At 57.2% G+C, this 23,236-nt stretch overlaps 5 protein-coding genes across 5 annotated transcripts; 4 read left to right on the top strand and 1 right to left on the bottom strand.

Moving 5' to 3' along the window:
- Positions 1 to 25: 25 nt before the first annotated feature.
- Positions 26 to 782, top strand: LOC108153169 (AN1-type zinc finger protein 6). Its single transcript, XM_017282978.2, has one exon. It carries the CDS (start codon positions 143 to 145, stop codon positions 629 to 631), a length of 489 nt encoding a protein of 162 aa, XP_017138467.1. The 5' UTR covers positions 26 to 142; the 3' UTR covers positions 632 to 782.
- A 459-nt stretch (positions 783 to 1,241) lies between these two features.
- LOC108153137 (pre-rRNA-processing protein esf2-like) lies at positions 1,242 to 2,099 on the top strand. The gene is made up of 2 exons (XM_017282937.2): positions 1,242 to 1,608; positions 1,670 to 2,099. The coding sequence occupies exons 1-2, from the start codon at positions 1,296 to 1,298 to the stop codon at positions 2,041 to 2,043; spliced, it is 687 nt and encodes a 228-aa protein (XP_017138426.1). The 5' UTR covers positions 1,242 to 1,295; the 3' UTR covers positions 2,044 to 2,099.
- Positions 2,100 to 3,006: 907 nt separating this feature from the next.
- Positions 3,007 to 3,964, top strand: LOC108153131 (RNA-binding protein pno1). The gene has a single exon (XM_017282923.2). It carries the CDS (start codon positions 3,104 to 3,106, stop codon positions 3,818 to 3,820), a length of 717 nt encoding a protein of 238 aa, XP_017138412.1. The 5' UTR covers positions 3,007 to 3,103; the 3' UTR covers positions 3,821 to 3,964.
- Positions 3,942 to 5,427, bottom strand: LOC108153110 (syntaxin-16). Its single transcript, XM_017282899.2, has 3 exons — positions 5,195 to 5,427; positions 4,990 to 5,123; positions 3,942 to 4,913 (listed from the first exon to the last, which is right to left on the bottom strand). The coding sequence occupies exons 1-3, from the start codon at positions 5,273 to 5,275 to the stop codon at positions 4,046 to 4,048; spliced, it is 1,083 nt and encodes a 360-aa protein (XP_017138388.1). The 5' UTR covers positions 5,276 to 5,427; the 3' UTR covers positions 3,942 to 4,045.
- Positions 5,428 to 5,627: 200 nt separating this feature from the next.
- Positions 5,628 to 23,173, top strand: LOC108153076 (probable E3 ubiquitin-protein ligase HERC2). Its single transcript, XM_017282863.2, has 11 exons — positions 5,628 to 8,050; positions 8,115 to 8,680; positions 8,989 to 9,537; positions 9,611 to 10,587; positions 10,654 to 10,813; positions 10,883 to 12,705; positions 12,780 to 13,153; positions 13,233 to 21,378; positions 21,450 to 21,933; positions 22,010 to 22,186; positions 22,260 to 23,173. The coding sequence occupies exons 1-11, from the start codon at positions 6,130 to 6,132 to the stop codon at positions 22,410 to 22,412; spliced, it is 15,330 nt and encodes a 5,109-aa protein (XP_017138352.1). The 5' UTR covers positions 5,628 to 6,129; the 3' UTR covers positions 22,413 to 23,173.
- The last annotated feature ends 63 nt before the right edge of the window (positions 23,174 to 23,236 follow it).

Genomic DNA, 23,236 nt, shown 5'->3' with positions numbered 1-23,236 from the left:
GTAGCAGTAGGCTGAGCGCAGTACAGTGTAACTTGACTTTTTTTGGATAGGAGATAGCTGCCAAAATCCCGAAAAAATACACATTTACGTTGAAACAAAACAGACGATGCGTCGTCATTGAACAGCGAAGCCGTTTGAAAAAATGAAATCTTCAAAAGCACACAGCTTTCACAAGCCGAATATAGCCGCTCTTCAGAACATGGAAGGGGAGAAAGATGTAGTCACGATCAGCGATTCAACCGTCCGACTGGGTCAGTCACTGGAGTCTGGCTTTTTATTGTGCCATGGTCTCTGTGTGGACAACTCGGACACGTACGAGGCGAACGAACAGCAACAAACAATTCAGGATACCCAGAAAACCGAACAGAATGGCGAACCGAAGGATAACCCCAAGGAGGAACAGAAGGATACGTGTAAAGAGACGCCAGCTGTGAAGAAGAATCGCTGCCACAAGTGTGGCAAGAAATTGGGTCTGACTGGGGCGTTCGAATGCCGTTGTGGTGGCATTTACTGCGCCGTCCATCGCTACAGTGACCGCCATGAGTGCAGCTTCGACTACCGCGAAATGGGTGCCAATCAGATCCGTCGTGACAATCCGGTTATTGTCGCCAGAAAGTTGCCAGAGATTTAGTTTCCGTACATACTACATATTAATAAATAGTTTGGCTATCCAAAAATGCATCTACGATGCACAATCCAATCAGAAATAGTCCTGTGCAGTAAAATACCAACTTTAATCTACCAACAATAAAATAGCAGCTAGTCTCCTATCATATCATTTATTTCGAGTTCTTCGCACTATTATCTTTCCGGTCTTTCGGTCTGTCGGTTTTTCGGTCTTTTACGGTCTTTCCATGTAGGCGATATGATCCTTTCTATATTATACATATATCCTTAAAAAAAAAAAATTAAAAAATTAATCAAGAACATTTAATTATAGGTTAAGACTTTTTTGAAATATCAATATATTGAAATAACAATCAAATTCGGATATTATATGTTATTTTCAAAAATAGCGCCTATTTTCCGCTTATCGCACAAAAGTACCGATACTTTTTTGTATCTGCCCTGTGCATCGATGAATAGGCGCAAAAGTAGGTAGATCTAACAACGTAAAACAAAAGAAAAATAGTGCAAAAATAAAAAATGTTGTTCCACCGATAATATATCCCATACAAAATTCCGTTTAAATGTTTGCGCCAGTCCAAAAAATCACCTTCACATATATAATCATATATCGATAGGTTGATATATCAATAAGAACACATCCCTACAAGGCACCACGAGAATTAAAGATGCAAAAAACTAAAACCAAAACAAAATCAAAACCAGAGCTACCAGCTCTAGCCGAACCGATGAACGTGGACAGCGATGCGGCTTCAGACGAAGAGGTCCAAGGGGAGGCAGATGCATCGGATGACGATGATGAAATGGACTTGGCCAACTTCAAAGCAAGCTCTTCCACCACTATTCAGAAAAAGAAACGCAAGAAGGGCATTATTTACATATCGAACATACCCAGACACATGAACGTGACGCGCCTGCGCGAGATCCTGGGGGAGTGCGGTAAGATCGGACGCGTCTATCTCCAGCCAGAGAAGCAGTCAAGTGAGTGAAAGCACGTTCCTTACAAGCCACAGATTACTTATTATCTTCTTTTCGCCCATAGGTGACAGGGCCAAGAAGAACAAGCGAAAGCGCTACAACATTCACTTCACCGAGGGCTGGGTAGAGTTCGAGTCGAAGCGTGTAGCCAAGCAAATTGTACCTCTGCTGAACAACAAACAAATCTCGACGCGCAAGAGCTCCCAGTTCTACGATTCGTTGTGGAGCATGAAGTACTTGCCGCGTTTCAAGTGGGTCCATCTCACCGAACGCATGAACTATGAGCAGGCGGTGCATAAGCAACGTCTGCAAACAGAGGTGTCACAGGCCCGCAAGGAGACGACGTTCTTCCAAAACAATCTCGACAAGAGCGAGTACCTTAAGAAGCAGGCCAAGAAGGCGAAAAAACTAGACCAAAACGCCAAGAATGGGGCTTAGTTTTAAAACCGAACTTTTTTTATGTAGAAATATACATAGTTTATGATTATCAATTACGTTTGCGCTTTCCATAAATGTATGGCACGACATGACGTCGAAATTGAGTTGAAGCACTAACCATACAGTATATTGATGTGCCAGTTATACACCAAACATGTCGGAAACGGACGTTCTGGATTAGATCCCAGGGTCTGGCGTTCGGCTACCGCCGCTTCATCATGAGACAGCCAGCCCCTCAACGCTTTGCATGTGTTAGCATAGCACACACAAAATTTTTTAACAAAAATATGTGATTGCATGCTTTCTTCGTTTTAAGAGTTTGGTTTTATATTTTCTGTTGTGGTTCGTATCCCAGTTGGAGAGAATTTCATCAATCATTCACTTTCAAACACTCTTTGGCGCGCACCACTCACATCCAGTCGATAGAATCGATGGCCGATATCGATTTTATATGCAATAAAGATGAAAACTTACATTTAACCATTCTTGTAGGAAATTGATTTAATAATCAGATATATTTTTAGTTGAGACCCTCAGGTTCTAACTAGCTAGTAATAGTAAACCGAATATCAGAAACGAGGAATATGATTCAACTTGAATACAAGTAATTCGTCAGTATATTTACGGTTTATTTTGAAATTTGTGACGTATTTCGTTATATTTTTCTAGTATTTTTAATACTTTTCGACGGTATATTTACGGCATATCGGTATATAATGGTATATTTTGTCAATTTCATCAATCTATTAAATTGAACTTTCAACTGTATTTAGAAATCCAATAAAAGCAAGTATTTAGAATAAGCCAGTCAAGTAGAAAATTGATTCATCAATCGTATAAAATTATGTGGGCATGGCTAAATGAAGATGGTAATATTCCACGGAATATCAAAGACGAGGAATATGTAAAATATATCTTTAATTCGTCAGTATATTTACGGTATATTTTTAAAATGAGACGGTATATCTTGGTATATTTCTGAGGGTCAGATCCGCACGTGGAAATTGAATTAATTCCAAAGAAAACAACGCAAATTCCAAAAACACCAGGACAAAACAGAATGGAGGTTGAAAACATAAACGTGGACGCCTTTGTGCCGACCAAAAAGGCACAGAAGCGCAGTGCGGTCAACACCCAGGACACGGAGATGCATGTGGACCAAGCCACAGGCATCGAGGGTCTTGTCGCTGGGGCGACCCAAGCATCGGCCCCACCCCGCGCGAAGCGGATCAAGAGCGAGCTTAGGAAGGTGTCGGTCCCACCGCACAGGTACTCCTCGCTCAAGGAGCACTGGATGAAGATCTTCACGCCCGTGGTGGAGCACATGAAGCTGCAGATACGCTTCAACATGAAGGCGCGCCAGGTGGAGCTGCGCGTCGGCCCGGAGACGCCGGACATAGCTAATCTGCAGAAGGGTGCCGATTTCGTGAAGGCCTTCCTCTGTGGCTTCGAGGTGGACGACGCCCTGGCCCTTCTGCGTCTGGAGGATCTCTTTGTCGAGACGTTCGAGATCAAGGACGTGAAGACACTGCGCGGTGACCACCAGTCGCGTGCCATAGGCCGTCTGGCTGGCAAGGGTGGCCGGACAAAATTCACCATCGAGAACGTGACCAAGACCCGCATTGTGCTCGCCGACAGCAAGATCCACATCTTGGGCAGCTACCAGAACATCCAGCTGGCGCGACGTGCCATCTGCAACCTGATCCTTGGCTCGCCGCCCAGCAAGGTTTATGGCAACCTGCGCTCCGTGGCATCGCGCCTCTCAGAGCGCATGTAGGACAGGTGCCTCTCTGGCTGTGATTATGGATTAAGTGCGTCTAGGTTTTCGGTGTTTTTTTTTCATCCGCAGGAGGATCAAATGCTGCCCTATTGAAAGGAAAAACTTGCTCCTAACATTAGTAATAAATAAACATAACATGTATTTAAGCCTTTACAATGTACACACGACAATCACGACAAGGGGAGGATGCGCCTGACTGGAACTGGGAATGGAAATGGGCCCTTAGAGCTTGGTGAAGATCAGCAGCAGGAGCATAAAGAAGGTGATGGCCGCCAGGACCAGAATGATGCACATTTTACGATTCTTGCGCTGATACATCTCGGCCTTGTGCAGCTGTCGCAGACCCTCGGAGACCCGCGTCTGGGTCTGCTCCACATTGTAGTCGATGCGATCGAGCACGGTGCCCTGCTCCTGGACCATGTTGCCCAGGTCCTTGAAGATGTCACTGAGATCATTGATGGACTTGACAATTTTGGTGACCTCCTGCTCGCGATGCTCGGCCAGCTTGGAGTTCTCCTCTTCGAAGAGCAGCAGCTGCTGCTGGGTCATCCGATTTGCGGCCAGTGGCTTCTTGAAGTGATCGTCTATCTCCTGGTCGTCGTCCTTGAACAGATAGCCATTCCCATTGACCTTGCCATTTACCGGCTGCAGGAAGTTGTCGAATGAGTCGACAAAGTTGATATCCTCGCCGCCAGTGTCGCCGCCTGGCAGACCAATTCCCATCCCCATCCCGCCCAGCTCGACATTGGTGAAGTTGTCGCCGTTGTCAAAGTACTTTTGGGAGCGCTCTTCGCGTGAGTTGAGCTGCACCAAGTAGGCATTTTGGCTGCTGCGGAACTTAAAGGTCAGCTCCTGGAGCTGGAGCAGGGCACATTGCACGGCATTGGCGGTGAGGCGCTGCTCCGTTTTGGTGCCCACACCCAGGCTGGAGCGGACGCACTGTATGTGCCGGTGGGTGGATGTTATCAGCTTGCACACGATCTGGCTGAGCACCTCGATGTCGCATTCGTCGTCCCGCTGGTCATCGAAGGTCGGACGCAGCAGGTGGCGGGCATGCAGGGAGCCCAGTTCGTCCAGCTTTGGTTTGATTCTGTTTGAAATGGTAATGGGTGATGCTTCTGATTAGTCCATGCCAAATGGCAGTTAGGGAAGTTTTTATCACCCACTTGGACATGGTGTACTGTGCCTCCTCGAACTTGTCCAGCCAGGCGGGAGGTGTTCCATAGTCGTCCTGCATCTCGAGGCCCTCCTCCGCCTCACGCACCGAATGCTTCAGCAGGCGCTCAGCATCGCTGCCCCGCTGAAAATTTGATTTTTCAAGGATTGAGCTGGATTGACGGATGTCTTTGTTATTTATTTGGGGCTCCTTACTCGGTCATCGTAGTGATTTCGATTTTTTGAGGCATTGTTACGCATGATAACAAATACCTCCGTCAGATTCCGAGACGTCATGGTGTGTGGTGTGGGGTACGGCTTAGTAATAGTCTATAGATAACATTCTAGTGTCCTGATAACGGCTGGAAGGACCGAAAATATGCTTGCAAATTAAAAATAAAACTTTTTATAATTTCTGTAAATAGTGTGACCAAAAATGATAGTGTATTGAATACCGAAGCAGAAAGGTATACAGCATTTTCTTTACAGTGCTGTTAAATACCATTTCACCTAGTGCTTATGTGGTTGATAGCCACACAAAAATATTCGATAGCCAAAGGTAACAGTATGACGGCATATCGAAATGATCTTGCGGTATGTTTTGAAAATGACGTCGGTATATTCTTGAGGTCGGGCGGTATAAGTTATCGATAAATCCACTGACCCTAAATATTAATTGATTAAACGCATTCAAAAACATTTATTTTTGTTGGTGCATTAAATAAACTTGGCTTGTTGTTTGTTGAAATAGAAGGCCCGTTTGAGCCACTAAAACGTTGGCGTGCCATACTAGCATAGTTTTAGCCTAGAAACCAAGAGACAAGTGCAAATTGGCGAAAGAAAAACTGCGATTCATTCTCGGGTCAAAATTTCTGACTGCAATTGCGTGCGTGTGTGTGTGTGAGTGTTGTCTGTGTGTGAGTGACGACATTGGCAGCGGCAGAGCCAGAGCCTCCTCTCCTCCCACCCCTCCCTCCTTGCAACGTACAAGGAAAAAAGGAAAATGTGCCATGTTGTTGTTGCTGCTGTGACTGCTGGTCTGAAGCCTGTGGGTGTGGGTGTGGGTGTAGCCGAGGAAAACTAGAGGACAACGTGAAGAAGAAGCAGCAACAGCAGCAGCAGAACAACAAAAGGAAAAAAAGATTTGAAAAATGTTTAACCGTCAAGGCAGTGGAACAGGCACCGGACAGGCTCTGGGTACAGGCTTAGGCTCAGGCCCGGGACCATCCCAGGGTCACGGCTCGAGCTCTGGATCTGGTTCTGGTTCAGGCTCTGGTACCACAGCCGCCACCGCCCCCACTCCCTCACCCGATCTCTATCTTCGTCCATTACCCTATCTGGACGCCAAATGGCTGCGTGCCGATCTCATTTCGTCCCTGCGCAACGCCTCCGAGGGAGCAGTCCTGTGGAATCATTTGATCCAGGACTGCGAACTGGTCTCCTCGCCCTCGGCCCCCCTTGTGAATGCCCGCGGCCAGCTATCCTATCTGGGGGACGATGGCAAGCACTACTGCGGTGCTCAGCAGCTTAAGTGCTCCTGCTGCCAGCCAGAGTACTGCGGCCCCCTGTCTGCCTGTAACTGCGACAGCTGCCGGCCCCTGGACTCGGACACGGCCATCAAGAAGCTCACCTCGGCGGCCGCCCAGCAGGCAGCCGCACACGGCAGCCAGGCCACTGATCTGATCCTCAGCAGCTGGCAGTGGAGCCAGCCACCCACCCTGACAGCCAAGCAGGACTGCCAGCGCACACTGATCGCAGAGCTGCAGGAACTGGCCCTGCGGGCAGCAGGCAACTGCCTCTCCGCCCAGCATCTACGCCAGCAGCTCTTCATCTACGAGCGCTACTATGTGGCCCTGAAGCGCCATCGGCAGCAGTCCAGCACCTCCAGCGGCACAGCCGGCACCACCATCGCCACAACAACGACGGCAACCACCGTGCCAGGTACTACAGCTCCTGCTGTTGGCAGCCTGGAGGTACCAATGGTGGATCCAACCAGCCAGGTCGTGGAGCAGCCGGATCATGCCGCCCTGGGACTGGCACGCGTGGCCACGCGAGCTGCCCTCAATTTTAGTTTTGCCTTCCTGCGTCGCGCCTGGCGCTCGGGCGAGGATACGGAGATGTGCAGCGAATTGCTAAGCGAGGCCCTAGAGTCGCTGCAGGAGCTGCCCGAGGCGACGCTCTTCGAGTCGGCCGAAGTGTCGCCGCTCTGGATGGAGGTGATGGAGCGCTCCATCAAATTCCTGCGCCTGGTGGCCCTCGGGGATCCCATGGGGGGACGCTGCACGGCGCCGCTGAACGATCGGCATACGGCCCTCTGTCTGCTGTTGGAGCTGGGCGTCCAGAAGGGCACACTGGCCGCCACCCTTGAGTGTGTGGTGCTGCTGCTGGTTCTCTGGGAGAAGGATAAGGCAGGCAACGACAACCGCGACATGCCGAGGAAGACGGGAGCCCCGTTGTTGCGCATTCTGCAGCGCTACCAGAGGATTGGACACACCGCCAAGGCTGGCGGTCTGCCCAATGGCAGCGAGTCCTTGTCCCTGCCAGTGGTGAGCGCCACCGAGACCTTCCTGCGGTTCCTCATGCTGCCCAAGAGCAGTGCGGCGATTGTTGATCTGCGTCGTGCCGCCGTCGTCATCATTTCCCACTTGGATCGCCTTGTCCAGCCGCTGATGCCGCGATGTCTCGTCCGCGGACACTATCCCATCCACTCCAGCGCCAGTGCCAGTGCCAGTGCCAGCAGCAGCTGCAGCTCATCCTCGCCCCAACAGCGGGTCTATGCTCTGGGCTGGCCCAGCCTCTCCAAGGAGCAGCACGGATTCAATGCAGAGCCAGCCCTGAGCTGGAGCAGCGATCCCTCCTCGCTGCCGCTCCTCAACTGCAAGTTCCAGGTGCAGCAGATCGTCTGCAGCGAGAGCATAGTGCTCATCCTCAGCGAGGAGGGAAAGCTCTACAACTGGCGGATGTTCAAGCCGGAGGCAGAGCCGCAGCTCCTGGAGGAGATTTCCCATGAGACGATTGTCAGCATTGCCTCGCACTGCGAGGGCCGCCACTTTATGGCCATTGACATCAATCGTAAGTCCACTTACATTTACATTTCCATTTCTTTCTTCTTGACCCTCAATCTGTAACCGGACAGGCAATGCATACTCGTGGGGCAACGGCGAGGATCATCGCTTGGGACATGGCGACACCCATGCCCGGTCCGTGCCCACCAAGATCACCTCACTGGATCGATGCGTGAAGGCTGTCTTCTGCGGCTGCTCCTACAGTGCAGCCATTACCTGCAGCGGCAACCTTTACACCTGGGGCCGGGGTACCTATGCCCGCCTGGGGCACGGCAACTCGGACGACCAGCCCCTGCCCACCGTCGTGATGGCCCTCACCGAGCACGAAATCATCGACGTGGCCCTGGGCAGTGGCGATGCCCACTCTCTATGTCTTACCTCCGAGGGCCATGTCTATGCCTGGGGCGATGCCGACTACGGGAAGCTGGGCAATGGCAATCTCAACGGCTCCATGTCCCCTGTACTGGTGGAATCGCTGCCGAAAGTGCAGCGCGTCTTTGCCGGCGCCCAGTTCTCGCTGGCCCTCACCACCGATGGACAGCTCTATAGCTGGGGCAAGGCCAGCTGTCTGGGCCATCAACTGGTGGAGCGGAGTGCGCAGTGGTGCAGTGTACCCAGACTGATCAGCGGTTTGCAGGTGAGCAACTATACTCATTTCCCTTCGATCCTGTAACCCCCAATTCCACACAATAGAGCTGCAAAATCGAAATAGATCTCAAATTACGGTTTTTTTTTGTTTCGATTTTTATCGAAAATCGATTGTTCTTTTTAGGCAGATGCTATCGACTGCATTGATCATGCTAATGTCGATAGTATCGATAAAACACAATAGAGGGGCTCTGGCCTCTGCTTTAATTATGTAGTGAGGGTACTCTGAAAAGTGCATTTATTCCACTGATGATGATCCTTCTTCCTGTATCCCTGTCCCGTGTTCCCCATTTCTAGCATAAACGAATTGTCGATGTGGCTGTGGGCGTGGCCCATTGTTTGGTCCTCTCCAGCTGTGGAGAGGTATTCGGCTGGGGACGCAACGACAGCCAGCAGATCTGTCCATCCTCCGTTTCCAGTGAGCCCCTGCTGCGCGTCCCCATACTGGTGGCCCTGCCCACTCTGCCGGCCAGCGGGGTGGCCTGCACCGCCTCTCAGAGCTTGATCTGGACACAAAGCTCCCGTCAGGGTGTACCGCTGCGCTGCCCCTTTGTGATTGATCCCGGTGAGCCAACATTCCGGCTGCTCGACCAGCTCTTGAGCATGTGCAGCAGCCAGGACAACCGGCAGACGCCCAACCAAGAGTCGGAATGCATAGCCGTGGCATGCCTCAATCTCGTGCGGCTGCAGCTGCTCGCGCTGATCATTAATGGCGTGGAGCCACGGCAGGTGGGCTTGGCCAGTGGCGGCCGGCTGCTGGGCAGCCTCAAGAGCCGCATCTTGAGCCTGGCGGGTGGCAGTCAAGTGCTACGCACCATCCAAGTGGCCGCCCAACAGGCCCTACAGGTGAGTAATCCCCCTTGACTGAATCGCACTGAATCCGTAATCCGTAATAATCCGTACTGTGTACGTTTTGTAGGACGGCTGGAGTGTCCTACTGCCAACGGCAGCGGAGCGGGCCCAGACTTTGACCTCGCTGCTGCCCTCGGAGCCGGGACAGGCCTCCTCTTCGGGCCACCGTTTCATGACAGATCTGCTGGTTAGCTCCCTGATGGCCGAGGGCGGTCTGGAGTCGGCCCTGCAGCATGCCATACGTCTGGAGAGCAGCTCTTGTGCGGCTGAATGTGTGGACGGGGTCAATCTGCCGCTAATGCAGCTGATCACCCGACTTCTGGGCAACAATGCGGCCCTCACCCAGACGCGTTTCACGCCCACCTTGGGCAAGCAGCAGCAGCATCTGCTGCATCAGCAGCAGCAGCAGGAGAAGGAGGATGATCAGGAGCATCGGCATCATAGCCAGGAGCCCAGCACAAGTCCCAGTCTGAGTCTGTTGCATCGCTTTCAGCGCCTGCTGCTGGCCCATATCCATCAGGCCGATGCCGAGGAGGATACCACGGGCGCTGAAGCGCTGCTTGACCAGTATCTGCACACTCTGATCCCCGCCTGCGTGGCCACGCTGCAGCAAGCGCACGAGCTGGCGCTGCAGTGCCGCGATCCAGGCGATCATCTGCCCTCGAGCAGCCAACAGGCGCGCCACTTGACGCGCATTCTCCAGGCCGACATCTCGGACGCCCTGCTGCACGAGCTGCTGGTGGGTCTGGTGCTGCTCAAGCGGGACCGGCCCCAGTGTCTGGGCAGCCTGCGCTGGTCGCGGCTCTTCCTGCCCCTGCTGCGCATCCTGGACAGACTGAATCGAGCCCTCGGCGAGGGAGAGTTGCGCGATGGCGACGACATGGGCTGGCCCGGCATCATCTGCCGTGGTGGACCCAAAGGCGGACCACCGCCCGCCGATCCGGAGACGCACTATGTGCGACGGGCCGATATGGAAAATCAACTGCTCGATGGGAGTCGCTGCATCATCCTGGCGGGCTATGTCTGTGATCTGAGCAGCTACAAGTGAGTATTCCCCTTGCGCTGCCTTTGAGAGGGTCAGTTTCCTTCAAGTTCCGCTTTGTATGGCAGCTGCGAGTCGGAGACGCTGAAAGGCCTTTTGGATGCGGGTCTGGGCAAAGATCTCACGGCAGAGATGAGCAGCCAGCAGGCGCATAGGAGTGCCATGGAGCACATACTGCAGCACCACAAGCTGGGCAAATACATGGCCCAGGCCACCACCGAAGAAAAGGTAAGAGACATTGCAGCATCCACCGTCCAGCGATCAGCAAATGTAGCTCTCTCTCCCGTCCCTTTTTAGGCCGCATTGCCCAGTCCCACACGACTCACGCACTTCAGTTCGGAGTGCACGCTAGCCCAATTGCTGGGGATTGTGGCCAATCTGATGTGCAGCGGTCCCATGCTGCAGCCGGCGGAACTGCAGTGCCGGCAGCTGGACAAGAGCACCCTCCTCAGTGGTGGGCTGCAGCTCTTCCAGCCCAGCAATCCCTTTGACGAGGAAAAGGGCGAGGCGCGCAGCAGTCTGCCCAATAGTTGCCACAGCACCGCCGGCAATACGCCCACAGAGCAGCCACCGGCGGCCCTGCAGCCGTTGCCCCTCCAGCCGCTGACCCTCCAGCCGTTGCAACCAGCCAGATCGAAGCTCCAGCAGCGGGCCGATAGCTTCATCAGTGGCCTGGCCGAGGCACGGCTAAGCGAGCCACCGGTGGCCGCCTGGCTAGCGCTCACCGAGCGCTACTGCAAGGCCCACAATCTGATGTGGCACCAGGAGTTTGCCACCGAGCATCCCGTCCAGGAGCTGGAGCGTCTGCTCAGCGCCGTTCTCATCCGGCATCAGTATCTGGGGGGACTGGTGGTGATTGCCCTCGAGGATTGCGCATCAGCCCCGGATGGCGGGGAGGCGTCGCGGGAAATGGCACCGCCCAAGCAGCTGGGGGAGATCATCCAGCTGGTGCATCAGGCCAAGTGGTCGGTGGTGCGGACGCGGCAGCAGCAGAACCGCAGCTACAAGGAGGTGTGTGCCCCCATCCTGGAGCGTCTGCGGTTTCTCCTGTACGAAGTGCGGCCGGCCATCAGTCCGCAGCAGAGGGGACTGCGTCGACTGCAGATTCTCCAAAGGCTGCCGCGATTCCGTTTGCTGGTGCGACGCCTGCTGCAGGAGCTGCGCTCGTCCCGGAAGCCGGCCAAGCCGGAGGATTTGTTGAATGCCACCATCCAGCAGCAGCAGGAAAAGAAGCCGCCACCGCCGCCGCCAAAGCAGGAGGAGGATGAGGAGGAGGAAAGCGAGAGCCTGCTGCGACGCCTCAACGAGCGGAAGATCCATGGCGAGGGCGAGCTGGACGGCGTGCTGATGCAGGACATTGTGGACTTTGCCCTCCAGGACAGCTGCGACGTGGAGACGGCCCGCCGGGCCATGTACTGCCAGATGCAGCGCTTCCAGCTGCGTCTCGCTGGCCTCCAGCTGGTCCAGCAGCTGCTCGAGCTGCACGGCCTCCTGGATGCGGCCCAATACAGTCTCCTGAATGGGTTCCTCGGCCTCCACCTGAAGCCGTCCTCATCTGCAGGATCATCGGCATCGGGCAGCTCCCTGCATGTCTTGGGGCAGTTGAATATGGTCAGTGCCTATCAGAAGGCCAGACTGCTGCTCTCGCAGGCCCGCGTCCTCGACTGGGCCGTGCGTGAACTGCGGCGTCTGGTCAACCAGGAGCAGCAGGGCTCCGCCCGCGGCAAGGACAGCTCCAACCTGAGTACCTATGTGCTGCTGAAGCGCCTGCCGCGTGCCCGTTTCCTGCTGAGCGTCTTCGGTCTGCTGGCCAAGGAGCTGGGCCCCAACGAGCTGGGGCTGCTCATCAACTCTGGCCTCCTGGGCACTGTGCTCGGTCTGCTGGCGCAGACGGGCGGCGAGGGCATAGCCGGGGGACAGCCCAACACCGAGCTGAGCGTCCTCTACGAGGACAGTGTGATGAAGCAAAAGTCGAGCAAGGCGCAGCTGAGTGGCCCCGATCTGGCCAAGCTGATGAAGATTGGCACACGGATTGTCCGCGGCTCGGACTGGAAGTGGGGCGACCAGGATGGCAATCCGCCAGGCGAGGGTCGCATCATCAGCGAAGTGGGAGAGGACGGGTAAGCGGCGGCCACAGGCAGCAGGAATATCTTATGCATTCATGTCATATCTCATTTCCGTTCCTCGCCTTTAGATGGGTGCGCGTCGAATGGTACACGGGTGCCACCAACTCCTATCGCATGGGCAAGGAGGGGCAATACGATCTGCAGCTGGCCGACAGCGCCCTGAACGTGGCCTCACCCACAGAGCCAGAGCGCGAGGAGCTGGCCGGCACAGAGGCCTCGCCCAGCAGCGAATCCCATCCATCGAAACTGTTGCGGCACTGTGCGGCCAAGCTGCTGCAGATACTGGCCGTCGGGAGCGGCCTGCATGGCGCCCACTTGGACAGGCATGCCCTCCGGGGCGTCACATGCATGTTCCGGGCGATAATTGATCCGAAGCCAGCCATGGAGAACGTGGCCAGCTCTCTGGGCTGGCTCAATCTGGGATTTATACGAGCCATAGCGGGTAAGTGCTTCCCCAGGGAGTTCTGCCAGGAATCTAGTAGCCAGAGATCATTTCTCCTCCCTCTTTTCGCTTTGTCCAGGTGACTGCCCGCGTCTCTGCCTGGAACTGAGCACACCCGGTTGGCTGGCGCACTATCTGGAGCTCTTGGAGCAGCCGGCGGGCAGCGAAGCGCGCGTCTACAGGCAGCTCCACTGCCTGCGATTGCTGCAGTGCATTCTGGCCCAGTGGACAACGGAGGAGGAGCCGCGCATGGGCAGTCTAGTGCGCCAGCTGTTTGCCACTCTCGGCAGGATTGCCCTGCACTGTCCCGGGGATGTCACGCTCCAGCCGACGGCCGAGGGCAAGGCCCGCGTCCTGCTAACCGCCTCCCACTCGGGCAGTGTGGCCGAGGAGCTTGTCTCGCTGCTGCGTCGCCTGCACACGCTGCCCCACTGGAATGCGGTGATCAATTCGTTTCTGGCCCAGAAACTGTGCGTGGCCGCCGAACTGCTGGGCGAACAGCAATCCTCCAGTCCCCTGGACAGCGAACAGATCTTTGTCCTCGGCGTGCTCAGTGCCATGGGCGGCTGCGATCTGCGTCCCCGCGTGGGACTGCACTGCTTCAACGAGGGCAGCCACATGATCATTGCCAGCTTTACGCATAAAGGGAGATGCCTGCTAGCAGCCTCCTCGCAGGGAGTCTCCCAGGGAGGATCTGCCACTGCCACAGCCACAGCCACAGCGGGATTCGTGAAGGTGCCGCTGCTCTCTGTGATGCCACATCTGGACCACAGTGTGTTCAGTCTTAGCCGCCTGCCCATGAACGAGATGCTGCTGAATGCCTGGACTGTGCTCCTCTACGGCCCTGCGACGGAGGCGCGCGAGTATCCCCCCTCATTCAATGCCTCGGCGGAGGGACGCCTGGATCTGGGCCATCTGAGGGCACAGCAGCTGCATCTGGCCGTGCTGCACACGAATAGCGTTCTGTATCGCCACCAGGCGGCTCTGCGGCGTATCCTCAAGCAGCGGGCACCGGGCATCTACGCGGATGATGTGGAAACCGACACAGACATAGACCGAGACCGCGACAGAGACAGAGAGAGGGAGAGGGAGGCAGAAGAAGGGAACGAACGGGAGCAGCAGGATCATACTGAACCGGAGGAGCACTCAGAGCAGGAGCAGGAGCAACAACAGCAGCAACAGTTAGCAGCAGAGACAGGCAGTGGGAGAGGCGGCCAGGAGGCGCAGCTTTTGATACAATGCATCCTTTTACGAGCCACCCAGGCCTCGCCCGTGAGGGCCTGCTACACCTACACGGATCTCTCAACGGCTGCCCTCAACTGTGTCCAGTCCCTGGCCAGTCAGGCCCATCTCGAGCTCAGCGAAAGTGAGGCCGAGGGCTCTGTACCCTCGCCGGCCATGGCCACACCGCCACAGCCAACAATGGTGCACGGAGTGCCGGTCTACAACGTGTTCAAGACAGCCGCAGCCACAGCCACAGCAACGACAGCAAAAGAGGTAGCCACCAAATGGCCCTCCCAAGTGGCGGCCACCGATGCGGAGCTAATCAACCAAATTATGGACATGGGCTTCCCCAAGCGAACGGTGGAGCTGGCCCTCAAGCAGCTGTCGCTGCAGGCAGAGATTATGCCCACGCCCGAGCAGATTGTCCAGTGGATACTCGAGCATCCGGATGTGTGTGCCAATACCATCGAGGAAGATCCCCTGCCCCAGGGCAGTGGCACCCACGATCCCGAAGCAGACTCGGACAATGAGTCGCCCAGCAGTCTGTCCAGCAGCTCCTCCGCCAACACTTCGGCCTCCTCCGACACCGTTGAGGGCCAGCCAGGAGCAGGAGCAGGGGCAGGGACAGGGGCAAGAGCCAGTGGCGCCGCTGCATCCGCCGTCGTCGCCGTCGCATCGCCGCCGCCCGTAAGGTTTGAGGCACGCAAGGATTTCCAGACGGCCGATCATTATGCGCTATATGTGCGCGGCCTGGTGCGTCCGGGGATGACGGTGCGCTGCTGCCGGGACTTTGAGGAGATCAAACAGGGCGACATGGGCACCGTGCTGATCGTCGACACCGAGGGACTGCACGACCTCAACGTACAGGTGGACTGGCGCAATCACGGCAGCACCTATTGGGTGTGCTTTGTCCACATCGAGCTGGTGGAGCCGCCCCTTGGCTCTGGGCCACGCGACCCGATGTCCGCCCACCTCCTGCAGCCGCGTCCGCCGCCCATTGTGGTCGGTGCCCGGGTCCGGCCACGCTGCTCCGCCCGCTATGGGGTCTTCAACCAGATGCGGCTGGGCCGCACACAGCGTACGGCCGGCGTGGTCACAGCGGTGCGGGGCAAGCAGCTGTCAGTGGACTTTCCCGACCAGCCCGGCTGGCAGGGGCACATCAACGACGTGGAAATGGTGGCCCTGCCCCCAACACCAGCCCCAATTGCCGCCGATCTGCAAAGCCAGCCGGCGCCCAGCGATCTCATCGATGACTGGTCCCGCTGCATTCGCTCGCTGACGGTCAGCTCCAATGAGGCGGCGGCCAAGCATCTGCTGGATGGGATCGGCCAGACGTGGCAGAGCTGCTCGAGTGGGCCGTGTCGGCATTGGATACGCCTGGAGCTGCACGATCGGATTTTGGTGCACAGTCTGGCACTGAAGGTGAGCCCCGAGGACCACTCGCACATGCCCTCGCTGCTGGAGATCCGTGTGGGTGAGTGCATCGACAGCCTGAAGGAGTTCACATGGATACCAGTGCCGGCGGGGGCCAGTCGGGTGCTGCTCATGCAGCAGGTGCCCACGTACTATCCCTGGATCGAGATTGTGGTGAAGCAGTGCCAGAACAACGGCATCCAGTGCAAGGTCCATGGCCTGCAGTTCGTGGGACGACGCCAGAAGCCAGACCTGCAGCACATCCTGGCCAATGCGCAGTTCCTGGCCTGCGAATACAATGGAATGGTGATGGCAGGAGGAGACCACGGGATGGCGGGTTGTCTAGACCAGGATCTGCACTGCTCTGTGATGGTTTGGGGTCTCAACGACAAGGAACAGCTGGGCGGACTCAAGGGCTCCAAGGTGAAGGTGCCCACATTCTCGCAGACCATCAGCCGCCTGCGTCCCATCCACATAGCCGGCGGCTCCAAGAGCCTCTTCATCGTGGGACAGAACGGAAAGGTCTACGCCTGCGGCGAGGGCACCAACGGACGCCTGGGACTCGGTGTGACCCACAATGTGCCGCTGCCGCACCAGCTGCCGGTGCTCCATCAGTATGTCGTCAAGAAGGTGGCCGTCCACTCGGGCGGCAAGCATGCCCTCGCCTTGACGCTGGACGGCAAGGTGTTCTCGTGGGGCGAGGGCGAGGACGGGAAGCTGGGCCATGGCAACAGGACCACGCTGGACAAGCCCCGGCAGGTGGAGACGCTGCGCTCAAAGAAGATCCGCGATGTGGCCTGCGGCTCATCCCATTCGGCGGCCATCTCCAGCCAGGGAGAGCTCTACACGTGGGGCCTGGGCGAGTACGGACGCCTGGGACATGGCGACAATGCCACACAGCTTAAGCCCAAGCTGGTAGCCACTTTGGCCGGACGACGAGTCATTCAGGTGGCCTGCGGCAGCCGGGATGCCCAGACCCTGGCCCTCACCGAGGACGGCGCCGTCTTCTCCTGGGGCGACGGCGATTTTGGCAAGCTGGGACGCGGCGGCAGCGAGGGATCGGACACACCGCACGAGATCGAACGACTGTCTGGCATCGGTGTCATTCAGATAGAGTGCGGAGCGCAATTCTCGTTGGCTTTGACCCGCGCCGGGGAGGTCTGGACCTGGGGCAAAGGCGACTACTATCGCCTGGGCCATGGCGGGGATCAGCATGTGAGGAAGCCCCAGCCCATTGGCGGCCTGCGCGGACGGCGTGTCATCCATGTGGCCGTCGGGGCCCTGCATTGCCTGGCCGTAACGGATGCCGGACAGGTGTACGCCTGGGGGGACAACGATCATGGCCAGCAGGGCAGCGGCAATACGTTCGTCAACAAGAAGCCCGCTCTGGTGATTGGCCTGGAGGCGGTCTTCGTGAATCGCGTGGCCTGCGGCAGCTCCCATTCGATTGCCTGGGGCCTGCCCAATGCCACCCTCGAGGAGGAGAAGCGCGGCCCCGTGCCGTTCGGCAGCCCTCGCGACCCGCTCGGAGGCAGCAGCCTGGGAATCTACGAGGCGGAGGTCGCCGCCGCTGCCGGTGCCCTCAAGCAGGACTCGAAGCCGCCCAGCTTGACCAGCCTGAGCGAGAGCCTGGCCCTGGAGACGCCAGCCGCTAGACAGGCGGCCCTCGGTCACGTTTTGCGCGCCATGAGCATCATGCAGGCGAGGCAGCTCATTGTGGCGGCCCTCACTAGTCACAGCAAGGTGAACTACAAGGAGCGCGGAGTGGCAGCGGGGCCCGGAGCAGGAGCTGGAGCGGGAGCGGGAGCAGCAGGAGCAGCTGGAGAGGAGGATCAGCTGATGGGTGCCGGTGCCATGGGAGCGGTTCCATTTCCGCCCGCTGAACCGATAGCCCAGGGCGGAGGCGAGGCCCCCGCAGATGCCACAGACGCCGTCCTACAGATGGAGCACAGTCCCGATGCCCAAATAGAAGCCATCGCAGTGGCAGCAGGAGGAGCAGGAGCAGGGGCAGGATCTACCCTTCCGCCACTCACCGCCGGACCGTTGAGCGCCTTCCAGAGCCTCACCGGATCCCTGTCGATGTCTGGGTCCCTCTCGAGCAGCGCCCTGCCGCCGCAGCACAAGCACTCGAGGATGTCGGCCAGTGCCATGTCCGTGATGGCCGCCACCATGACCCAGCAGGAGGAGATGCTGGCCCAGATCAGCCACACCCATGGCCTCGACGACTTTGGCGGCCTGCTAGGCGAGCCGGAGGCCAAGAGCCTGGTGGAGCTGCTCAAGCTGGCCGTGTGCGGCCGCTGCGGACCCCCGAGCACTGCCCAGACGATAGCGGAGACCCTCATCTCGCTGGGATCGGGCAATGCGGCGATTAGCTCGATGCTGCTGGAGACATGCATCACGGAGCTGGAGGATCTGTGCACGTCGCGTTACTGCCTCGGCAAGGTGCCCAAGCCGGTGATGCAGGAGAGCAGCCATCCGTATGTGGACAATGTGAATGTGACGGGGGCCGTCCGGATACCCGGGGCGGAGATGCTGCGCCTCGAATTCGACAGCCAGTGCAGCACGGAGAAGCGCAACGATCCGCTGGTGATTACCGATGCAGCCGGCCGAGTCCTGGCCATGCGTTCGGGCCGAGAGTTCGCCCACTGGGCCCCCGAAATACGAGTGCCCGGCGACGAGCTTCGCTGGAAATTCACCTCGGACAGCTCCGTGAACGGATGGGGCTGGCGGTTCTGGGTGCACGCCATTATGCCCGCGGCTACGCTCGGGGAGAGCGGCTCCGATCGTGCTGTCCTGTCGCAGCCATCGATGGCGTTGGTTATGGCACTGCTGGACTCCCGCCTGGCACCCAGCCAGCAGGGGGTGCTCATCCGCCTGGCCTCGGCGCTGGCCGCCTGCTCGCAGCTGGGCGCCCTGACCACCGCCCAGAGGATCTGGTCGCTGAAGAAACTGCACGCAGTGCTGCTGCTCGACCAGGCGCCCAAGCCGCAGGATCCCACGCTGGCGGCCATACTGCAGCCGCTCATCCCCGAGCTGTTGCGGCAGTACGAGTACGAGGAGCCGCAGGTCCGCGGCGGCATCCATCTGATGCATTCGGATTACTTCAAGACCCTGGCGGCCCTCGCCTGCGACATGCAGCTGGATGCCTCACTGCCGGCTCCTGTAACGACAACGACTACGACAACGACAACGACAACGATAACGACAACAGCAATCACTGGAGCGGCTGCCAATGCAGGAGGAGCCTCATCTACATCCACAGCTGCAGGCGCCGGCGCTGGTGCAGGCGGAGGCGGAGCCTCCTCGAACGGCAGCTCCGTCTCCACGGGGGATGGACACAAGTGGGCCTGGTTTAAGCGCTACTGCATTGCTGTCCGTGTGGCCCAGTCGCTGATACGCCGCACAGAGCTGCCGCGTCCCTTCTGCCTGGAGGTGCGCAAGAAGTTTGCCGAGATGCTGCCCAATCCGAATGTCAGCCAGAACACCAGCCAGTCGCAGGCTCTCTCACACTCCCCGTTGGGCTCCATGCTCAACTCGACCACGTCGCTCTCCTCGAGCACGGCCAGCAATGTGACACCGCCGCCGCCGCCCCTTCTGGCAGAGCACCAGGAGCTGGCTGGCTGGCACCACTGCCTGCCTTCCCAGCATCAGCATCAGCAACAGCAACAGCACCACTACCACTCGGAGGCCTCCTCCCTTGTGCTGCTGCACGAGGATCACACGCTGTTCCAGGCCCCCCACGATGCCCAGCTGCTGCAGTGGCTCAATAGGCGGCCCGACGACTGGGCCCTCAGCTGGGGCGGTGCCAGCACCATCTACGGATGGGGCCACAACCATCGCGGGCAGCTCGGGGGCCTGGAGGGGAGCCGCATCAAGACACCGACCCCCTGCGAGGCGCTCAGCCTGCTCCGGCCCGTGCAGCTGGCCGGCGGAGAGCAGTCCCTGTTCGCCGTCACCCCCGACGGGAAGCTCTTCGCCACCGGCTACGGCTCCGGGGGAAGGCTGGGCGTGGGCGGTGCCGACAGCTGGGCAATCCCCACGCTGCTGGGCTCCCTGCAGCATGTGTTCGTCAAGAAGGTTGCCGTCAACTCTGGGGGCAAGCACTGCCTGGCCCTCACCACCGAGGGCGAGGTGTACGCCTGGGGCGAAGGCGAGGACGGGAAGCTCGGGCACGGCAATCGGATGAGCTACGACCGGCCGAAGCTTGTGGAGCACTTGAACGGCATGAATGTGGCGGACATTGCCTGCGGCAGCGCCCATTCGGCGGCCATCACCGCCAGCGGACACGTCCTGACGTGGGGCAAGGGCCGGTACGGACGCCTGGGACACGGCGACTCCGAGGATCAGCTGAGGCCGCAGCTGGTGGAAGCGCTGCTCGGCTATCGGGCCATTGACATTGCCTGTGGATCGGGGGACGCCCAGACGCTGTGCATCACCGACGACGACAATGTGTGGAGCTGGGGCGACGGCGACTACGGGAAGCTGGGACGCGGCGGCAGCGACGGCTGCAAGCTGCCCTACAAGATCGAAAGCCTGGCCGGCCTGGGCGTCATCAAGGTGGAGTGCGGATCCCAGTTTTCGGTGGCCCTCACCAAATCGGGAGCCGTCTACACGTGGGGAAAGGGCGACTTCCATCGGCTGGGCCATGGCTCCGTGGACCATGTGCGGCGCCCCAAAAAGGTGGCCGCCCTACAGGGTAAGAAGATCATCTCGATAGCCACCGGTTCGCTGCACTGTGTCGCCTGCAGCGATTCGGGCGAGGTCTACACCTGGGGCGACAACGACGAGGGACAGCTGGGCGATGGCACTGTCACCGCTATCCAGCGACCGCGTCTGGTGGCCGCCCTCCAGGGCAAGCACATTGTGAAGGTTACCTGCGGATCGGCCCACACTCTGGCCCTGTCCACGTCCCAGCTGAGCGAGCGGCTGCGTCCGCTGCCCAATCCCCCGCTGGAATACGATCTGGTGCGCGATCTGGCCCCCGAGGCACTCCACGCCCGCCTCATTCTGCTGCACCACTTCTCGGAGCTGCTGTGCCCCTGCCTGGCCATGCTGCCCATTGCCGGGGATCTCAGCCTGGGAGCCCTCAAGGACGTGCTCGTGTACAACATCAAGGAGGCGGCCTTCCGCAAGGTCATCCAAACGACGATGGTGCGGGACAAACAGCACGGCCCCGTCATCGAGCTGAACCGCATCCAGGTGAAGCGATCGCGCAGCCGCTGCAACGGCCTCGCCGGCGTCGACGGCATGAAGAGCGTATTCGGGCAGATGGTCCAGAAGTTGCCGCTGCTCACCCAGGAGGCGCTCGCCCTGCCCCATCGCGTGTGGAAGGTCAAGTTTGTCGGCGAGAGCGTCGACGACTGTGGCGGTGGATACAGCGAATCCATAGCGGAAATGTGCGACGAGCTGCAGAACGGCAGCGTACCGCTGCTGATCAACACTCCCAATGGCAGGGGCGAGGCGGGGGCCAATCGGGACTGCTTTCTGCTGGATCCCACTCTCGGCTCTGTGCTGCAGATGAACATGTTCCGCTTCCTGGGCGTCCTCATGGGCATTGCCGTGCGCACGGGTTCCCCGCTGAGCATCAAGTGAGTACAATCCACATTCCATTGGTCAATACAAAATACCAATCCTTATCCTTATCCTTATCTCCCTCTAGTCTGGCGGAACCCGTTTGGCGACAGCTAACGGGCGAGGTGCTGCGTCCCCCGGACCTCACCGAGGTGGACCGTGACTATGTGGCCGGTCTGCTGTGCATACGGAACATGGACGATGATGCCAAGCTGTTCAACACCTTGGAGCTGCCCTTCTCCACATCGTCGGCCCGGGGCCATGAGGTGCCGCTCTCCACCAGATACACGCACATCTCGCCACGGAATCGGGCAGAGTATGTCCGACTGGCGCTCAGCTTTCGACTGCACGAGTTCGACGAGCAGGTCAAGGCGGTGCGGGATGGCATGTCCAAGGTGATACCAGTGCCATTGCTGTCGCTCTTCTCCGCCGCCGAGCTTCAGGCCATGGTCTGCGGCTCACCGGACATACCGCTCGGTCTGCTCAAGTCGGTGGCCACCTACAAGGGCTTTGATCCCGGCTCTGCATTGGTCTCCTGGTTCTGGGAGGTCATGGAAGAGTTTACCAATCAGGTGCGTGTAGAAATGGTTGAACTTTTTGGTTGGCTTGGGTTTCAAATAATCGTATGTTCAATATATATATTTTCAGGAACGCTCGCTGTTCCTGCGCTTTGTGTGGGGACGGACGCGACTGCCACGCACCATAGCCGATTTCCGTGGCCGGGACTTTGTTCTGCAAGTGCTCGAAAAGAATCCGCCCGATCATTTCCTGCCCGAGAGCTATACCTGCTTCTTTTTGCTGAAGATGCCGCGTTACTCCTGCAAGGTATTTTCCTATACGACTCCCTGTTGGAAAGTGTTATTTAATCCATGCCTATCCTATCCCATCCTATCGCTAGGCCGTGCTCCTGGAGAAGCTCAAGTATGCCATACACTTTTGCAAGAGCATCGACACGGACGAGTATGCGCGCGTGGCCATGGGCGAACCCACCGAGGCGACTGGCAGCGAGGATAACAGCGACCTGGAGTCGGTTGCCAGCCACGATGGCTAATGGACACGTCACAACAGCCACAACAGAGAATAAAATCTCACAGAGCAGAAGACCTTAGGTCCATTCCGTAGATGGATCCACTCCAATCCACTCCCACTCATTCCTTGGATATTAGGACACAGAACTAAAAACAAAAAACCACACACGAAGCCTTCAAAAGATACACACATACACAACGCATAACACATACACATAAATACACATATAGTATACATATAATATATATATATATTTTAAATTAGCAATGCCACAGAGCAGGGCAGCGATAGACAGCGATGAAAGAGAAAGAGAACGATAGATATGGTAACGGAGACAGAAGCAGAGACAGAAGCAGAAAAGTGAAGAGAAGAAAAGTTGAAAGAAGTTGAGAGAAGGATCGATCGAGCGTTAATGAAACCAAAAAGCTAAGCGTTAAAGTTATTTCCATAATATAAAATATATTACATATACACCCCCTAAACATTATAAATCTAAATATAAATGTTAGTTGAAGCCGCCCCGTCCCCACCATCTCATAATTATACCTACACCTGCACCTGGCTTTATCGTTAGAAAACCCCCCCACCCCCCTCCAGGCCACCATCCCATCCAGATCCGTATAAAGCAGTTGATGGACTACAATGGACACTGCACACCCGTACAAGCCATTGCTAAAGATCCAATTAAAGGTTCAAGAGGTGTTTGAAAGCGACGTAAACGAAAACTCTATTTAAAAAGTAAAAAATAAACTAAAAGCTAACTAAATACAAAAAATATGAACATTTTATCGATTCATTATTGCCAGTGTAAATGTCTATAAGACTTTAAAGGATTCCATTTGAGAG

This window comes from Drosophila miranda, chromosome XL (assembly GCF_003369915.1).
Source record: "Drosophila miranda strain MSH22 chromosome XL, D.miranda_PacBio2.1, whole genome shotgun sequence".
NCBI classification, from domain to species: Eukaryota; Metazoa; Arthropoda; class Insecta; order Diptera; family Drosophilidae; genus Drosophila; species Drosophila miranda.
The sequence above is the reverse complement of the archived record's forward strand: the minus strand, read 5'-3'. Positions and strand labels throughout refer to the sequence as shown.

What these genes read in the sequence shown, in the direction of transcription:
- LOC108153076 (XM_017282863.2), top strand. Translation starts at nt 6,130, where the DNA reads ATGTTTAACCGTCAAGGCAGTGGAACAGGCACCGGACAGGCTCTGGGT. An exon ending in GGTTCCCCGCTGAGCATCAA is followed by an intron (nt 21,379 to 21,449) that starts GTGAGTACAATC and finishes ATCTCCCTCTAG; the next exon opens with TCTGGCGGAACCCGTTTGGC. An exon ending in TGCCGCGTTACTCCTGCAAG is followed by an intron (nt 22,187 to 22,259) that starts GTATTTTCCTAT and finishes TCCTATCGCTAG; the next exon opens with GCCGTGCTCCTGGAGAAGCT.
- LOC108153137 (XM_017282937.2), top strand. Translation starts at nt 1,296, where the DNA reads ATGCAAAAAACTAAAACCAAAACAAAATCAAAACCAGAGCTACCAGCT. An exon ending in CCAGCCAGAGAAGCAGTCAA is followed by an intron (nt 1,609 to 1,669) that starts GTGAGTGAAAGC and finishes TTTCGCCCATAG; the next exon opens with GTGACAGGGCCAAGAAGAAC.
- LOC108153110 (XM_017282899.2), bottom strand. Translation starts at nt 5,275, where the DNA reads ATGACGTCTCGGAATCTGACGGAGGTATTTGTTATCATGCGTAACAAT. An exon ending in GAAATCACTACGATGACCGA is followed by an intron (nt 5,124 to 5,194) that starts GTAAGGAGCCCC and finishes TCAAATTTTCAG; the next exon opens with CGGGGCAGCGATGCTGAGCG. An exon ending in GCACAGTACACCATGTCCAA is followed by an intron (nt 4,914 to 4,989) that starts GTGGGTGATAAA and finishes CATTTCAAACAG; the next exon opens with AATCAAACCAAAGCTGGACG.
- LOC108153131 (XM_017282923.2), top strand. Translation starts at nt 3,104, where the DNA reads ATGGAGGTTGAAAACATAAACGTGGACGCCTTTGTGCCGACCAAAAAG.
- LOC108153169 (XM_017282978.2), top strand. Translation starts at nt 143, where the DNA reads ATGAAATCTTCAAAAGCACACAGCTTTCACAAGCCGAATATAGCCGCT.